Here is a 19,472-nt window from a genome sequence, read left to right on the forward strand (position 1 = left end):
AACCAGATATACATACACGCATGTACCGGTGTCTGTTTCTTAGCAAACAATACTAAGAACGACCATCGCAAGACTTAGTAATCAGGAACCCAATATTCCTTTGAGATGTACAGCCATGCATAAACAAACCTCACTCTTGTTTTCCTAGAAGACTTCACTGTAATGACCAGTCTCAATTTTCTTGGTTCACTACGTAAAAATTGAGCTCAAATTTTCTTGGTTCGCTACGTAAAAAACCAAGAACAAAAGTCCTTTTTAACTGAAAAATATTTATTTTTAGTAATTCAAAACTCGAAGAGTTTATTCTTTATAATTCTCGTGACATCTCCCTTCGAATTTATGTTGTAATATTAAACTTATTTAAAGCATTATAAACTCCATTTTCGGACGAAACCATCTGCAATGAGCCACAAGTTTTCACGAATTAACAACACTTCTAAGCAGGCGATGAGTAGACCTACATTTTCCCGGCAAAATAAAACAAGAACGAGATAGAAAATCATTTATTGAAAGCATTATACATCTATAAAGTACATTTCCGAACGACACCGTCTTGGACGTGTCTACTGTATTTCAATGCAGGCAATCAGTAGGCCTACCTTTTCCCCACAAAATAAAACAAGAACGGGACAGAAATTCATTTACTGAAAGCATTATATAGTAGTACATTTCCGAACGACACCTTCTTGGACGTGTATACTGTATTTCAATGTTGTCAATCAGTAGACCTACCTTTTCCCCGCAAAATAAAACAAGAACGAGATAGAAATTCATTTATTTAATGCATTATACATTTATAAAGTACATTTCCGAACGAAACCATCTTGGACGTGTCTACTGTATTTCAATGCAGGCAATCAGTAGGCTTGCCTTTTCCCGCAACATGAAATAAGGCATATCCAGATGACACCAACTCTGCGCTGATGACAACTTGGACGTACGTTTTTTCGGCGAACGCTCCCGGCGGAAAGACCCGCCTGACGCAACCGTTGAGTGGTGTTGCCAATGCAATGTATATAATTCATCAACATCGACGATAAAAGTAACAGAAATTATAGCAGATTTACAACAATAAAATGAAACAGAATTTAAAAAAAAGAGCAGATGAAACTGTCAAACAAACTATATTTAAAAGTTAGGGAAACAAATTTAGAGTATTAAAAGTGAAATCGGCCGAGTCAGTAGACAACCACAAACGGAGGTCAGTCATCGGCTGACTTGATGTATAAATACCGGGTAGAGGTCATGCTCTCCTTCAGTGCTCTCAGGACTCTGTTACATTCAACGTCGAGTGAGCTCTTAGTTCAGACCGAACCGCATTACGAAAAGGATTACAAACCAACAGTAGTAGTAAGTACGTTGCTATTTTCACGAAAAAAAAACGCAATTCTAATTCATAACGCTATTTTTAAATCCCTTTTGGACAAAATTTTCACTAAGTTTTCAATGTATCGCACCTGAGGACTTTGTCAATGTGCAACGTATTTGCATAAACATTTCTACATGCATTTGATGCAGGTCCACTGAAATCGTCAAAATAACAGCAAACTAAAATCACTACAGAAAGCTAGAACTTTTTCTTGTGCAACTCTGACCCGCTACGTCTCTGTTGGTTGTTCAGAATCTATAGATTCACACCAGGACTTTTACACCCTTCCGACACTTAACCAGCTTGATCTAGACCAACCAACTAACCAACCAATGACCTGACTTCAAGCCAGGACAGCCGAATGCCCACATTAAGCCAGGCACAAGTGAGAAGCATAAGAGAAGGATAATGGACTACAAAAGATAGATTTTACATCTGATGAAGTGACTGATCAACCTAAGAAACAATATCACAGGAAAGTAGAATCCAAGTGACCAACCTAGAATTTTTGGGGGGTTACTCAACAACCTGAGAAAAAGAAGGGTTTTGTTTTTATAACGCAATTGAACACTACCCGACAAGGTACCTGTATAGAAGAGAGCATAATGGTACCCTACCCCAAAAGGTGTCTATATATATAAGAAAGCATTGATACCTTAGAGGTGAAGAAAGGAATCGAACTTACTTCAGAAATGAAGGCAAGATACGCCCTTACCATTAGGACAAATATCGTATGAAGCATATCAAAGCAAAATGAAAGCCTGTGAATCTTCTTTCAGTACCGGAGATCAAAAGAAATTGAAAATATCATCATTTTAACAACTTGTCATTCACAAGAAGATTCGGCTTTCAGAATCTCAAGTACAAAAACTACGAGGTCTAACTACCCTATAACGCTACATCTGGGAGAAAAGTCTTAAAATCTTCGCAAAGAAAGATACCGGAATCGGAAAGTAATCCAACTCGTGTAAACTGGCGTCCACGGGAATGGAAAGTTGATTAGAAGGAAAATGACAAAGGTAGCCGTAAAATATTAACTTGAACCACATCTTGGTCAATGTTCATAAATACTTTTAGCATGGAGAGTGCGACCAACGCAAGGACGCAGTAATGAAGACACATGAGGTTTTGAGAGCTGCATTACCGGAAGTAAGAAGTGTTTAGAGTGAATCCTTACACTTTAAGCTCTCATAAGTTTCAGTTACATCCAGAGCAGCTGGGAGACACTTTACTATGCCGGAAACAGGACCCTGACTTAAGACAAGACAATACCTCAATATATATATCATAAGTTAAAGGACCAATACCGGTGATCATATAATCAACCTTGATACACCTGACAGGGTTGGACTAACATATATTTTTTAACAAACATTTGGAAGATCTCAGCAAACCAGAATATAAGAGGACGGCTTAAAAAGTGAGGTTCTAAGAAAGAAAAGACACACGTATTCAGAACAGACACAGATATACAGAATGAGATGTTCCTTCGAGAAGCCAAGTTCTTGAGTATGGCAATGAGAATACATATTACATTACACAGATAAACGATTTCGGAAAATCAAACACAGAAGGTTATCAGAATGAAGAGATTAATATGAAAGTGAAGATCACCGAAACGGCGTGTTTGGACATCGTCAAATTGTTTAGAAGCCGAGACACTATCCAAATCATGAATAATTTTTTTTAAGGAACTTCGGCCATCTCAAGGCTGGAAACATTCTAACCCTTGGAAACTTTTCCTAGATTATCTCTCTCTCTCTCTCTCTCTCTCTCTCTCTCTCTCTCTGTGCGAGTTATCGCATGTGTTTATCGACTAGAGTTATTTTCGATGCTCTTGCAATTTAAATTGACAGTACATCACGATAGTTTAAGGTTGATGTAAGTATGATACTCAAGTTAAACACACACAATATATATATATATATATATATTATATATATATATATATTATAAATAATATATAAATATATATATATATATGTATATGTATATAATACTCAAGTTAAACACACACACAATATATATATAATAATATATATTATATATATATATATATATATATATATATATATATAATATATATAACTTTTCCTCTAAAGGGAAGTGGCTCCAGATGGTGTGACCATTCTGGGTTTTGGCAAGATTGTTTGTTTGTTTGTTTTTTTTGCTGGGGGTGATGAAGCTGCAACCCTCATGCCTTACTCCAAATGGTCGATACTACCGAATTTGACTAACCAGTGCACGACTTACTGCTTACTTCGACGGCTGCACGAAATAGTTACAACGGTTACCGAAACCTCATCTCCAGACTGACTGCGACCCACTAAAGTCGAGTAACTAGGAGGTACGAAATACACTAATTAGGTGAACTGACCATGACCTTCAAAGGCAGGAGCTGGAATTCCTCCACCACATCCAGAAACCGAACAATGGTTCCCTGGTTCGCTAGGGATGGAAGTCATAACCAATAGGCGATTCTCCATAAGAAAAGAATTTGATTGTTCTCGCAATTCAACTTACTGAATCCTTTCTCTAAAGACATAAAACAGAAATGAAATTACGATGAATGTTCGCTTTCTTCTCCATGAAATAAGCTCAGTTTGATACATTTCTTGTTGGTATTAAAACAAGGCGTGCTCCACTTCCAGCTTACTTTGGGCACGTGCAAAGATCTACGGTCAAATAGAGCGTTGTTTCACCAAAGAAAACTAAAATAAATACGCGATATTTTATTAGCAATAATCGTTCTTTACTATGTAACATGCACATTATTTATCTTTTACATTTTCATTTTAATAAATAAATCATAAATATCCTATCCTGAAACTCCTGTATCTTTAACTCAACGCAAAACACCGTTTTCGGAGCTTTTTATGCTTTTCCATAGACCTTTTCTTCTCCCCAACAAAAAGAACAACAGCAAGAACAACAACAACAACAATAACAACAACAAAGTTGTTTGTAGGGTTACTCGCCTAGTAAGCGAAAAGCATGAATTAGGCTTGGAAACGAATGAACTTAGTGTGAAAAGGGCTTCTTTGGGATTTATACCAATTGGGCAATAATATTTACCAAATAGAATATGTTAAAAAACAGTCATTCAGGCGTTCGATACGGAAATCTAGTCGTAGAGCACTTAAGAGCGAGAAAGCTTTTCTGCGCCTTAAGCAGCCAATGTAGGCAAGACCATTGATTACCTAGCTAACGGTGCCTTCAGCTGTCAACTTAAAACCCGTTAATTATTAAGAAAATAAGATCTTACGTACAGTAGAAAATGTCACCTTTTTTTCCCTGAAGGGGGACATGTGGGTGGGGGGGAGGGCTGGGGGAGGAGGATTATCCCTTTCTCTCTCTCTAATGACAGCAAGACTGGAGCCTCCGGCAGGAGAGAAAACTTACTTTACTTCAGGAAAAGGAAATGAGAATTTTGGACATGAACAAAGGTGTGAAAGTTGCCTCCAGATTGGGATATTTCAAAAGACTCTGAATGATTAGCAATTCTTTGCACACGAAGTGAACCACATATATACATATAATGCACTTTTGAATTAACAGAAACACGAATTCATCATGGCCTAAGTAGAAGGAAACGCCTTTTTTTCTCTATTGTTCAGACAGCTGATATAATTCTGAATATTCCATAATATTTTTCATTTTTTTCCTATACATTCCTCATGTATTTGTAACATGGTTAAGAATGACCTCAAAGATACAATCACAGACTTAAATACAAATTAGTTGCCTTATAGATATTTTCTTTGTATAAGTATGTTTAATATGTTTTGTGATTAAGTTTTTGTTCACCAAAAGTTTGAATGTGGTCAGCTGCCGCCCTGTATTATCCTTAATTGTCTTAGTCCCTGTGCCTGAGCAGTTGGACTTAATCATTTGTAAACCTCTTTAAATTATGCCCATGTTTATGTTCGTTTGGGAAGGTTACTCATTCTCCAGGTGTGTTGGATTCTAGGTACTAATCTCCTTATAATCCCTATCTGTCACTTATACGACCCTTCCTTGTCCTCTCAGCTTCTCACGTATGTCAGTCAGTCTGCTAAGTAAAGGTCGTTGAGTCGAAAGATCTTGTAGCTACTCCAGTGTTTCACTTTCCTTCGTGGCTTATACATTTATTTACGCATTTATCACGTTCCAAACTTTCGTGAGTCAGTTATACACAACTTATTTCTAATGCTTATGTTACTTATGTATGTATTCATTTATTTATTCATTTATCATTATTTGGTCTTTTGCTATTTTCCAGCCAACTTTAATGGACGGTGGCCAGTACATCATGGAAGGCGACGAAGAAGCGAAGAGCACCACAATCATCTTCTCCATGAAGGAGGAGGTGGGCGCCCTGGCTAACGCCCTCAGGATATTCCAGGTAACTATCATTCTTGGAGTCTACTTTATAAAGAGGCTTTGATATATTAATAAAAAAAATGGGTAAAACTCCTCTATGTGGAATGGAATACTATAGAATTTAGGTGAAAGGTCAAGCGCTGGCAACTAAGAGGTCAGTCAGCGCTGAAACTGGGAATTGAGAACAAAAAGGTTTGAAAGGTGCAACAGGAAAAAAAAAACTCGCAATTATGAGAGGTTGGAAAGTAAGACGGAAGGAAGAGAATATGAATGGAGGTAGAGTAAAAGGAATGAAAGCTGTCGCAGCCAGGGGCCGTGATGACGCTGCAAAGAACCGTAAGTAATGCCTAAAGTGCACAGCGTGAGGTTCACTGACAGCACAACTCCCCCAACGGGGGTCTGATGGTAATGTATGCCATTATCATCAAAAATAAAATATTTAGTTTATAAATTATCTACGAATACAATATCAGAACTACAACTAATACAATATTAGAACTACAACTAATAACAAAAGCATATTTATACATTGGGCCAGATTAGGATAACTTTTCCTCAATATTTAGTTCCACAATGGACAGTGGGTTACGTACTCGACTACCACTCTGGTAGCCCGAGTTCGCTCCGAGCTGGTGCCAGTGCGGGATCAGAAGAATCTATTTCTGGTGATTAAAAATTAATTTCTCAATATAATGCAGTTCGGATCCCACAATATGCTGTAGGTCCCGTTGCTAAGTAACCAATTGGTTCCTAACCACGTAAAAAAATATAATCCTTCGTGCCAGCCCTAGGAGGAGAGCTGTTGATCGGTTCAGTGGTCTGGTTAAACTAATGTACTTTTGATTTTTCCTTCTTACTTGTCCTCTTTATTCTGACTTGTTCCCTTTCCCCCTTCCAGTCCCAGAACGTGAATCTCCTCCACATCGAGTCGCGCCTCTCGCGAAGAGAGGCCAAGTACGAGTTCATGGTCGAGTGCGACTCCACCACTGGAAATTTGGGAGCGGCCATGGAGCAAGTCAGGGCCAACTGCTCCTACTTCCAGGTTATTTCCAGAAACCACCACAACAACAAAGGTACTTTTCCATTTCCCTCATATATTTACCCTGCTGGAATCGGTAATCATCTCAGGATTATAGAACTCAGTGATTATTTATTTTCTTGTACTACACCAAACTTTGGCATTTTCTCCCTACTTCTGTTCTCCTACACTTGAAAATCTCTTCGTCTTCCTTCTCACCTTTCCTTTTTCTTTCTTCTTTGGGCAGGCGATTATAAAAGGGCACACAATTGCCCTTCCCATTGTCTTTTGCACTTGCAACAAAATATGAATATATCTATATTTACAAGTATTAATACAAAAACATACTTGCAGCAGGAATAACGACAAAATAATCTAACAGGAGAATAATAACTTCAGCCAAGTACATAAACTAGAAGGGCTACTTATTACGTACTTCACAACAAATAAACCACTTAAGGGCTACTTATCATGTACTTCACAAGAAATAACCACTTAAGGGCTACTTATCACGTACTTCACAACAAATAACCACTTAAGGGCTACTTATTACGTACTTCACAGCAAGCAACCTCTTAAGGGTTACTTATTACTTACTTTACAACAAATAAAACACTTAAGGGCTACTTATTACTTACTTCACAACAAATAACCACTTACTTCACGTCCATTGACTCAGTAAGAAATAATCATTCACATCACCAACTACAAAACTGATTCGCGCCAACCTCCAACAGATACGGTGCCGTGGTTCCCTCGCAAAATCAGCGACCTGGACCGATTCGCCAATCAGATTTTGTCTTACGGACACGAGCTGGAGGCCGATCACCCAGGCTTCAAAGACCCCGTGTACAGAGCCCGCAGGAAATACTTCGCTGACATCGCCTACAACTACAGACAGTAAGTGGACTACTGAAATCAGTTTATTGACCATTCAATTTTCATGGGTTTTGGCTTGGTTCATCATTATTCACGTTCATTTCGAACAGAACAGATTATTGAATTTAGGCCAAAGGCCATGCGATGGCTGCCACCTATGAGGTCATTCAGCGCTGAAACGGAAACTGAGAGTAGGTAGATTTGAAAGGTGTGACAAGAGGACAACCTCAAAGCAGTGGGATTATGAGTCAATTGTTAAGGTAGAGATGAAGATGGAAGAAAGAGAATATGAATGGAGCTATAGTAACTGCAAGGGGGTTGCAGCTAGGAGCCGAAGGGACTCTGCAAAGAACCTAAGTAATGCGTACCGGCGCTAATCCTCTGCTACGGGACATTGTTTATTATCCATACTGGCAATAAGGATGATATTAATCACTTCAATTTCGTTGTCAATAATTTGAGGTGTATTGAAGTTATTATACCTGGAATTCCTATTGAAATCATTCTGGATGTAATTGATTCGGGGTTTCCTAAAATACCATTCATTCAGCAATTGCCTATAGTACCTCAAATACCGCATATAAAACCAACAATACCACAGCCGAGGATGTTGTACGAATCATCGTAAAAATGGTGATGAAAAATACGCCGTCTTGGAAGAAAGCTAGTTACGATAGTCGTATTCAAATGGTGAATCATAAATGGTAATTCAGTCAAGAGGTAATAATGGAAACTAAATTAATACTATTACAAAATAACTGTAGTTCAAATTCATACAGTACTACAAAGGAATTAATAGCTAAAGTAATACTATTACAGAAATAAGTGAAGTTCAAACTCATACAGTAATACAAAGGAAATTAATAGTTAAAGTAATATTATTACATAAATAACTGTAGTTCAAACTCATACAGTACTACAAAGAAAATTATTAGCTAAAGTAATACTATTATTACAGAAATAACTGTAGTTCAAACTCATACAGCACTGCAAAGGAAATCAATAGCTTTCACTGATAAACTATGCAAGAAAGCAGAATGACGTCAGAGTAAACTTGTCCTATCTAACATGAAATTATGAACTTCAAAACCACTGCTTTTTCTTCAGTTACTTACTTTATCATTCATTTACTGATCAACGTTCTGAAAACTTAATTCTGATTACAACAATTTTCATAAAAGACACATTACACCCTCTAACTTAAAAAAAAAAAAATAAATAAATCACACACACACACCAAGGAAAACATCGAAGCGAATCAGCAACGGATAAGAACATTTCTGAAAGGCAAGACCACATTTCTAGTCTCATACATTTTCATTTTCGAGTAAAAGAAAAAAATCGAGTTACCAAAAATGAAAAATTATAAGTTCTTAACAGAAAACTGGGGGCATCCTACAAAAAAAAAAAAAAAAAATAGAAAAAAAATCTGAACATCTGTAAAAATTAAAAAAAGTGGACATCATTCAAACAAGGAGGGCCAGACGGCCCCCCTCCCCCACCCCACCTACAAGAAGCACTTTCATCGACTTAAGACTGGCAGACAGTGAGATTAGCCCGATGACCAGTGGAGTTCAGACGTCACAATAACGTTAACTACATGCATAAGTCTTCGGGATGGAGAACACTAATCACAGTGTATTTAAAATAAGAAAGTGTGGCTGTCACGTCCGACGGTTGCGCACGATCTAACCTGCATACTTCGACTTTCATTTTCTCGTACATAACCGCAGGGTGCTCAAAGAGTCTGGCTGGATTATTCTCTTTAGCCTTTAACCATTAATCTTCTCAAGCCATAACAAAGCTCATATACTTAAAACTGTAACGTAGTTCACAGATCGGATATATAACCATTGTTTTCCATATAGCTACCATTTACGAGAACACAGAATTCCACAAAACTGTACTTTTCACGCATGACATGAAATATGAATAAGACCTCATCACACAACGAACATTCATTTTTTCCACACAATTTCTCTGGGAAAAGAAATGAGAGCTTGAAGGTAAGCACGCGAACGCTGAACTACTCGTGATGCCTTCTTCTAAAAGCATAAAGTGTCAAATCATGAGAGAAACAAAGTTTCTGCGGTGGAAATTCAAAGTCGACGAGGTTGTTAAAAACTAATTACTCAACGGTGTGATGACTGAGTTAATAAATCCTTTGGGAAACAAATTGTAGAAACTGTCTATAAGTATACTGTCGTTTCCTATTTAATACAATGGCCAAAAGACCTGATCGTACTCGCCTGTTCATTTCGAATTTCTTTACCTGACTGAAATGATATTACGCACGTTGGGATGGGCGTTATATAATATATATATATATATATATATATATATATATATATATATATATATATTATATATATTATATGTATATATCTATATATATATATATTATAATATGTATATATATATATATTATTATAATATCATATATATATATATATAGATATATATGTATATATATATAAGACATAATTATATATATATAATATATATATGATATAATATATACAACCATATAATATATATATATATATATATATATATATATATATATATACTATATATAATATATATATATATATATATTATAATTATTACAGAGAGAGAGAGAGAGAGAGAGAGAGAGAGAGAGAGAGAGAGAGAATGTTAAAATATATAATTACTTTAGAGATGGTTTTTAAACAATCTCAAGAATGTTGAAATATATAATTGAAGGATTTTTTTTTTTAAAACAATCTCCCTTTCGTGGATTAACTATCCTCACATACAGGAAAGACATATCTATACACTGTCCTTTGCAAATGCCAAATCATAAATCAAAATTTTAAAAAATTGCAAAACCCAATGAAAAATTTATAATCATCTACTCATCATCTGCTGTATAAAAATTCACATTCCTCCTCAAAGAGATGTGCCAACTTGCAACGCGGTAACAACTGACCGCACTATGCTATATGCAACCAAATAATTCATCTCTCTCAACTCATTTTCTCTCTTTTTGTTTCTTAGCGGTCAACCAATCCCTCGAGTCGAGTACACCGAAGAGGAGAGAGCCACTTGGGGCGCCGTCTTCCGCAATCTGACCAAACTCTACAAGACGCACGCCTGTCGAGAACACATCAACGTCTTCCCCCTCCTGGTGGAGAACTGCGGCTACAGAGAGGACAACATCCCCCAACTTCAGGACGTTTCCGACTTCCTCAAAGGTAAGGAACGGCCGCAAAATAATACAAATAGATAAATTAACCCCAAGCTTTCGAATTCTGTTCCTACGTCTTTTTTTTTCTCTCTTTTTTTTTTAAGGACTATTATCATCTTTCTTCCAATATTGTTATATCTATCTCCTTTCTTCTGTCTTCACGTCTTCTTCATGTCTGGGCTACAAAAAATCCATCAAGTTGCCTAATTCGTTGCCCTATGTCATAAACTTACAACTCACGACAACCAGAGATATTCATCATCTGTGCTTCTCCTTTGATGTTCAAGCTGCACAGGTTTAAATTTCTGATAAACAATAAAATAGCCTAGTTTATGAATCTCACTGGCTAGGCCTTATACTCATCAAAATTATACAATAGCTGACTTTGCACAATTCAATCATTCGGATGTGTCCTAGATAGTGACCACCAAGGGTTTTAACCTGGTATGTAACCCCTTTGCGACGTGTTTAGTACAAGCCCGTTGCAAAAGACAGTTAAAAACATAAACAAAACACTGTAAATATCATAAATATAATGACCCTAAAGAAGCATTAATCCTAGATAACGACCCTCCAAACCTGCCTGGGGGGTCAATATCTAAAGAAGACCCAATGATTCAAGATATACCATATCAATAAGAACCCCAATTTTTCCTAATATTGACTGTCCACCGTCGCAGACTGCACCGGCTTCACCCTACGTCCAGTGGCTGGTCTCCTCTCGTCCAGGGACTTCCTGGCAGGCCTCGCCTTCAGGGTCTTCCACTCGACGCAGTACATCCGCCACCCGAGCAAGCCCCTCTACACCCCCGAGCCCGACATCTGCCACGAGCTTCTAGGTCACGCGCCCCTCTTCGCTGACCCCGCCTTCGCCCAGTTCTCGCAGGAGATCGGGTTGGCGTCGCTCGGGGCTCCCGACGACTTCATCTCGAAATTGGCAACGGTGAGTTTTTTTTCTTTGTCCGGAACGAACGGCTTTCCATGGACGTTTCTTTTTAAAGACGATCTAGGGATTCATTTCGACGTGAAGGCTCCCCTCCTAACCAGAAACATATTGAAACAGAGTTCGTTAAATAGCCTCAGTTCTGTAGTCTTACTTAAATAATCTGTTCTGTAGTCTTAGTTAAATAGTCTCAGTTCTGCAGTCTTAGTTAAATGATTTTAGTTCTGTAGTCTAAGTGAAATAGTCTCAGTTCTATTCAGTTCTACAGTCATAGTTGAATAGTCTCAGTTCTGTCGTCTAAGTGAAATAGTCTTTGTTCCATAGTCATAGTTAAATAGTCTCAGTTCTATAAACAGCAGTTTGGTTACTACTGCAAGCTTTCACTTAAATGCTTTATCACATAGAATACAAACTGCCACGTAAATATTGAAAACATCACTCATCCCAAAGCAAAATAGAAAGTTCTAACTAAAATGACCGAAGTTCTAACGAAAAACGAGCATTCAACGAAAAGGCCTATACGTAATCTGCCCATTACTTTTTTGTTTAGTAAAATAATCAAAGTATTGGGAAGAAACACTTCTTTTAATAATGCCTACCTTTAAATAAAAACTTCAATCACAAAGTGAAACACCAGCAAAACCCTTCCTCTACGTAAAAGGTTTTAAATGCTAAAATTGTAATTGTGCCTTCTAATTCATTCATTTCATAAATTTTCTAAATATCCCGACGAGACGTCGCCCATCAACATTTTCACTTCCACAGAAAACACCATAATATAATCTATCCATTTTTAAAAAAAATAAACTTCACTGGTGTTTTTTCTCATCGTTTTGACAAGCGTTTTCAGATTTTCTACCCAAAACCCCACCTAAAAAAAAACTAACTCCTCTGGGCCAGCATACAGACTGTGTCGAGTCATGTGACTCAGTTGCCTTATTTAATTATTTCCTAATTGCAATAAAGATCGTATTCTGATCATTAAAAAGCATATTAGCTACCAATGACAGCGCTCACTACACATCTCAAACAGTCCTTTCTGAGCATGTGGCACCCAAATCTTAAAGATGCAACTCATCGTCTCTCTCTCTCTGTTATCTATTTCAGTGCTACTGGTTCACAGTCGAGTTCGGCCTGTGTCGCCAGCAGGGTGAAATCAAGGCTTACGGGGCGGGACTCCTGTCCTCCTACGGAGAGCTGGAGTACTGCCTGTCGGACAAGCCTGAGGTGCGCCCCTTCGATCCCAAAAAGACCGCCGAACAGAAATACCCCATCACGGAATTCCAGCCTGTGTACTACGTAGCCGAGAGCTTCGAGGACGCCAAGCAAAAACTGATGTAAGTTACGCTATTTTCCTCTATATTTAAAGTGGTTCCCAAACTTTCTTCTGTCATTTCCCCCTGCATCCCGTTCAGCCATCCAGATTTAACCCTTCATGTGTATGAGGGAAAGAGTAGTTAAAACACGCGGTGACTATTTACTAATTTATTTTTCGAATGTTCAAATATACTGATAAACATATAGTGAGTAAAGTGGATAGAGAGCGGTTAGTAGCAAATAAAGGACATGAGAAAATCCATCTGAGATTTTTTTAGTTAGTAGGTAGTGTAATTATTTCCCCTCTGGTAGCTTCAAATTTCCTCCAGTTTGGGAACCACTGCTCTATAAATTGACTCAAGTATATTATGGAAGATCAATTATACTTTATATGAAAAAGAAAATGATTAGATATTTGAGCAAATCGTTTATACCGATTCATGACAAAAAAGTCAACATTTTTGATTAGGTGAAAAGGATTCATTCTACTGAAAAGTGGAAGTACTGCATTTAAATGTCTTCAATCCCTTGAACATGAACACGTATTGCCAGTAAAGTAACAACGTTCAAACTCTTGTACTATCTCAATAAATCCTAAATTAATTCTAAATACTATCATTAAATTCAGTCCTCTGAGCCTATCAACACACATTGCCAGTAAAGTAACGTTTAAACTCGTGTACTATTCTAAATACATTCTAAATATAATGATTAAAGTCAGCACTTTGAATAATAACACATTCTAAATATGATGATTAAAGTCAGCCCTCTGAGCATTAACACATTTCCTGTAGGGTAACAATGTTCAGGCTCTTGTGCTATTCTAAATACATTCTAAATTCACTGTATATTATGTATATAATAATATAATAATGATTCTAATCTCTTACTACTTGGAAGTGTCTCGTGTGCTAATTACCGTTCTTTTTCTCCACCTCGTTCGAAAACAACAGACAATTTGCCGGCACGATACCGAGACCCTTCTCGGTGCGCTACAACCCGTACACGCAGTCAGTCGAGATTCTGAACTCGAAGCCCCAGATCCAGTCGCTGGTTCGAGAAATCAACTGTGATATGCAGATCCTCACGGACGCCCTCATCAAACTCAGCTAGAACTCGGGAAGAAGTCGAGTCTGTCTTCGTAACTTCTTTATCCTCATGACATTTATATTCTTTGGGCGGGAGGGGATATTCTTAAGTTGAAACTGTGAGCAGTGGTTTAGTGCAGTACACGCTGGTTTTGTGCGCTGCAAAATGCGGTTTTGTAAAAAAAAAAAAATGCATTTTGCGCATAAAAATAATTCAATACTGCTTTATGAACATTGCACTCAGTTCGGTTGTGATATATAGAATTTATGGTGTCCTCTTGAAACGGACTTAATTTAGATCAAACCCACTCTATGTTCAATTTTAAATGTACTATTGTGCTCTCAACACTGCCACGCACAATAGCTTCACACATTTTCAACACTTGACCACTAGTAATGCCGTCCCATTTATAATAAATGAGTATCACGCTCAGCATACATAGTCCTCCGGGTAAGCTCTCTCTATATCTAAAAATACTTTAACATATGTTCACATATATATATATATATATATATATATATATATATATATATATATATATATATATATATATATATATAGTAATTATAAAAGCAAACTACTATTCATATAACCATTTAAGGTAAGGGAAACAGGGACCAGAGAAAACAGGTCGAGATGTCTTCCTAGGGTACTCCTCATGCAAATATATACAGGAGATACTGTTGTTTTTGGCAACCGAAAGGATACTATATCAATCAACAAAGGTTTTACCTAGTTACAACACTCACACTAATCAATAAAAGTTCCCAAAAAGATATCTTCCTTTCGGCTATGACGAAGAAACCCCTTGTTACTTTATAATCGAAGTTTCAATGATATTCCCAAAGGTGCCAAACGATATGTTTTGAGAAAACTATTTCTTATTAATCAAAGCATATTAATCTTATCCGTAAGACATTTCATGACGTGAAGAAAGCCATATCATTAAAGTATTCTCTCTAGTGTTAAGTAGTCAGGTTGAATGTAAATAGCATCATCAATGTGTTGTATCTAGTGTGACAATACTGAATGGCTAATATTGTGCAATAAGCTATGTATTCCTTACTAAAATAAATATCTACTATTATAAGTTTGTTCTTTATTCATAAAAAGATTCGGTACTATTTATTCAATCATAATTGTTCGAGTCAAAGCATGTACTTATGTATTCATGATCACAACTAATACATGGATTAACATTACCAATACATGGAATAACAAAACCAATAAATGGATTAACACAACCAATAAATGGACTAACACAGCCAATACAATGATTAACACAACCAGTAAAAGGGTTAACACTGCTAATACAAGGATTAGCACAACCAGTACATGGATTAATACAGCTAATATAAGGATTGATACTGCCAATACAAGGATTAACACAACCAACACAATGATTAACACAGCCAATACATGGCTCAACGTTATCCATGATTCAAGTCAATGTAAACGACGTCGCTATCTTCAATTCCAATCTACTCAAATATGGAATTTTAAACAATTTACACCAATTTCTCCTAAAAGCACTGAAATGCGAAGCGTGTCTTTGACCAGAGGCAAGGAGCCAAAGCCCGAGAATCCGGTGCAAATAATGATTCTTTAATTCGTATCCATTACACAAGAGTTTCCTATTACAGGTTAAAAGAATTTATAGCACTTTCCAACAACAACAAAAAATGTAATAATGATAACGTGTAACTAATAATCCTTAAAGCGCTGTATCAAATGTACCATGGCGCCTCAATTCCTATAAACAGCCAAAGCAATATACAGCTTTACAGCGCTCCACAGGAAGGACCAAAACAGCGCAAAAAAATAATAAATAAAAAGATAATAAAAACAGCGCAAGCAACACGCTCACTTACAGCACCCTCCATAAGTGTCACGCCTATCGACGATTTCAGACTAATGGGTGGCGGTGAACGTCTTCTTACAGACGTGAACAGGTGCCGCGTACCTACAATTATGACCGCAGAATTCCAGACCCTGTGAATTTCCGGAGACACCCAAGTCCTCCTCCCCCCACCCACCTCCCACCTTGAGACGTGAGTGACTGGATTACTCGTCGTCCATACGAGGTTATGAATGATGGTGATGACTAGTTATAGCGAGGGAAAGGAACGTATCGTCAGGCAACATGAACGGGGCCATTCGTTTTCTTCGCTTTCTTCAAGAAGTCATCAACAGATGTCAGGCATCGATGACCTGCCCTAACAATATCTTAGGAGTGATGATGATTTTATATGTAATCTTTGACCACGCATTTAAGGATAAATAGCATCGAGTTACTCAGTTAATACGATAGGAAACAGAAATAATAATTCATACGATAGCTAATAGAAATATCAATAAAACAAATGTGAATGGAGATAAAAATAATAAGACAATTAATACGATATCAAATAGAAATAACAATAAACCAATTAATATGAAAGGAAATAGAAATAAGAAAATTAATACGATATCAAATAGAAACAATATAACAATTAATACGAAAAGGAATAAAAGTAACCAATTAATACGATATCAAATAGAAATAATAATATAACAATTAATACGACAGCAAAGAGAAATCATAACATACTAATTAATACGAAAGGAAACAAATAATACAACGATTAATACGAAAGGAAATAGATCCAATATGTAATATAACATAATGGGCTAACATCGACAGGGGTGTATGAAGATGTAAAAAAATACATATTTGTGTTTCGCCTTCTGGAACCAACGTCCCCTACTCAAAATTCAAACTCGACTCCAACATCCACACCCACACGCTTTTTCAAACTTTCTTTGCTTCCAGAACGTCCCTGATGCTCTTGCGTGACTGCACAGCGTGAGAGGCATGCACTTAATTGCCCTCTTTTACAACGCATCTCCTCTGGAAGCTGTCAATTCTCCCCTTTCAGACATGCACCGAAGAGAACTAAAGCGGCGGCTTTCACTCGCTCATTTACACACCTCGATGGGTGTGTTCAATTGGGCTTTTGGCCGCGTTCACGGCCAAGTGGCGTCTTCTCTCGCGCATCGCCCATTGCTTTTAGCAGCGCTTCCATGACGCAATCGATGACGCAACTCTCCTCCGGAGAATGGATGAGGGTGGGAGCGGATTTTACGTCTGTTAAGGCAGAGGCCGATGGGGCAAGCAATCTAAAGTCGTATTTAGTCCAGGTCCGATGAAAAAAAGTGAAAAAGTGACGCCTTGAACTTGAAAGAAACGATGGACCACTTAAAGGATATAATGAGATTGCAGGTTAGGGAAAACATTAGCCAAAAGATGATTCAACAGTCTCGTAGTACAGGGACAATCTAATTACACTCGGTTTGAAGATTTATCACGGCAGAAATTCTCAAAGGTCCTCTACTCAACCTACGAACTTCAAATTATCAAGATTCTTTTAGGGTCTTATAACACGGTCATATAACAAGGGCACAAGAACACTTCGTGCTGCAAAAATATATATATATCTATATAAAAATATAACCTCTACATACTGACCATAATGTTGTAAGGGGTAACGAATGGTCGCGCTTCACCGCATAACCCATTTTCACGAACTACGTCATTTGAAACGTACATAAAAGTTGTCATTTGACAACGATACGCTTTCGCGGGTCGTCATATTTGAGATATTCACATCCAAGGAGATACATGATCGTCTTACTGATGGCAAAAAGAGCCCAGAGGGTCATACTGCTCACGCAGTCCACCTTCCTTCACTTGTCAGTCATTTTATTAATGTTACCTATCTATCTCCACGTAAAACATCAGACCTCCATTGTAAACCCGTTCCTTCTCAGGTTTATGGGACCATAAGTTTTAACAAAAGCAAACTTGAATCTAAACTCCATTAGAATAATTGCTTGTTCATTTGGCAAATTAAAGCCTATTGTAAATCATAATTTTCAAAATGACACCTTCATGGTTTGGAGGATAATTATGCCCCCCCCCCCCCCCTTCGGCGCAACTTGAACAGGTTTGTTACCTTCTGAGCAGAAGTTCGTATCTTGATTTGTTCGTAAGTCCAACTCGATGTAATCAGAGTCAATACGTACAGTACTATTTATGTTCTATCATACTAAAATACAACACTAGTACTGTGCTGTATTTTACAGAGTACTTTATTAATACATATTATTTTTAAAAATTAAATATATTACATACGTGAAGCAAAATATGATAACAATACAGTAAAGTACAGTTGTAATTTACGACCACGGTTGTTCGTAAGTAGAGGAGTGTCTGTACTTTGCAGTAAGTTGAAAATGACACAGTGGTTCCAGAAAAGAAAAAAAATACAAAAATGAGAACCCTTTCATCCATACAAAGAGGCCAGATAAACTTCTGTCAGAAAATCTGACTTCGAGGTCTCAGCTCAGGTGAGCTAAAGATACATTTGACTAGACGGTAAAGACAACCTTGTAACTCGACAGAATACATTTAGTTTCTTTTGTGATCTCAGTAGGTATAGTTTTTACACAAAAATTCAAGAAAGTGGGTAAGATTTACGCTAGACTTACGGATGGAGTCTGCGCAATGTTCGTACTACAAAATCCAGTGAGAAGTACGCAAGAATTACCAATAAAAAGTACATAGTCTATGCACCATAAATGCCAGTGAGATTTATTCTAGAAATTTAACTAAGAGGTACTCAAGATTTACACACAAAAATTCCACTAAGAGGTACATAAAATTCAAACTACAAATTCTAGTAAGAAGTACACAAGATTTACACCAGATTTCTCAGAGAAGTATGCAAGATATAAAAAATCAAATATTCCAGTGAAATCATGCAAGATTTACCAATAAAAGTCTTAAAGTACGAAAGATGCATCTGATTATAAAACTTGAACAAGAAGACGAAATAAAACCAGGCAACCAAAGATATGAAAAGTGAATACCTTGAGAAAGCTTGTCCATTTTCCAGCCGAAAAAAAAATGCTAGATTACTACGAATATTTACAAAATTACTTTCTACGTAGGCTATTTTTTCATGAATTTTAAACGTCATTCAAAGACTGCATTACTTGGTTCTAACCACAAAAGAAGAACCGGTTTATTGAAAATGTCAAAGTTAAATTTTTTTTCCTGAACTAACGTGATCTTCAAGGAGTTCAAGTTTAAAGTGACCAATTTTCTTCTCTAATATACAGTTTCGCAAGTTCAACACCCAAGTTCACTTCAACATACTGGTGGCTCTTAGGCTTAAACAAGACTTATTGCCCCTTGCATCAGACTGCTACGGTTTGTTACAAATGTCTGCAACGCTCGTTG

The 19,472-nt window shown here is 37.1% G+C and overlaps 1 protein-coding gene across 3 annotated transcripts in view; it reads left to right on the forward strand.

Moving 5' to 3' along the window:
* LOC135195781 (protein henna-like) overlaps positions 1-15,278 on the forward strand; it is a 73,537-nt gene extending 58,259 nt beyond the window's left edge. For 2 of the 3 annotated variants that reach the window (XM_064222253.1, XM_064222252.1), the window contains exons 2-8: positions 5,631-5,753; positions 6,630-6,804; positions 7,487-7,649; positions 10,650-10,846; positions 11,520-11,782; positions 12,890-13,119; positions 14,053-15,278. In XM_064222253.1, coding sequence (XP_064078323.1) covers positions 5,631-5,753; positions 6,630-6,804; positions 7,487-7,649; positions 10,650-10,846; positions 11,520-11,782; positions 12,890-13,119; positions 14,053-14,212 — 1,311 coding nt within the window. In that variant the 3' untranslated portion in view covers positions 14,213-15,278. Of the gene's footprint in view, positions 1-1,206; positions 1,351-5,630; positions 5,754-6,629; positions 6,805-7,486; positions 7,650-10,649; positions 10,847-11,519; positions 11,783-12,889; positions 13,120-14,052 lie in introns of those variants that run through there. The other variant, XM_064222251.1, reaches the window with a different exon arrangement.
* The last annotated feature ends 4,194 nt before the right edge of the window (positions 15,279-19,472 follow it).

The sequence above is a fragment of the Macrobrachium nipponense genome, chromosome 16, assembly GCF_015104395.2.
Source record: "Macrobrachium nipponense isolate FS-2020 chromosome 16, ASM1510439v2, whole genome shotgun sequence".
Taxonomy (NCBI): domain Eukaryota; kingdom Metazoa; phylum Arthropoda; class Malacostraca; order Decapoda; family Palaemonidae; genus Macrobrachium; species Macrobrachium nipponense.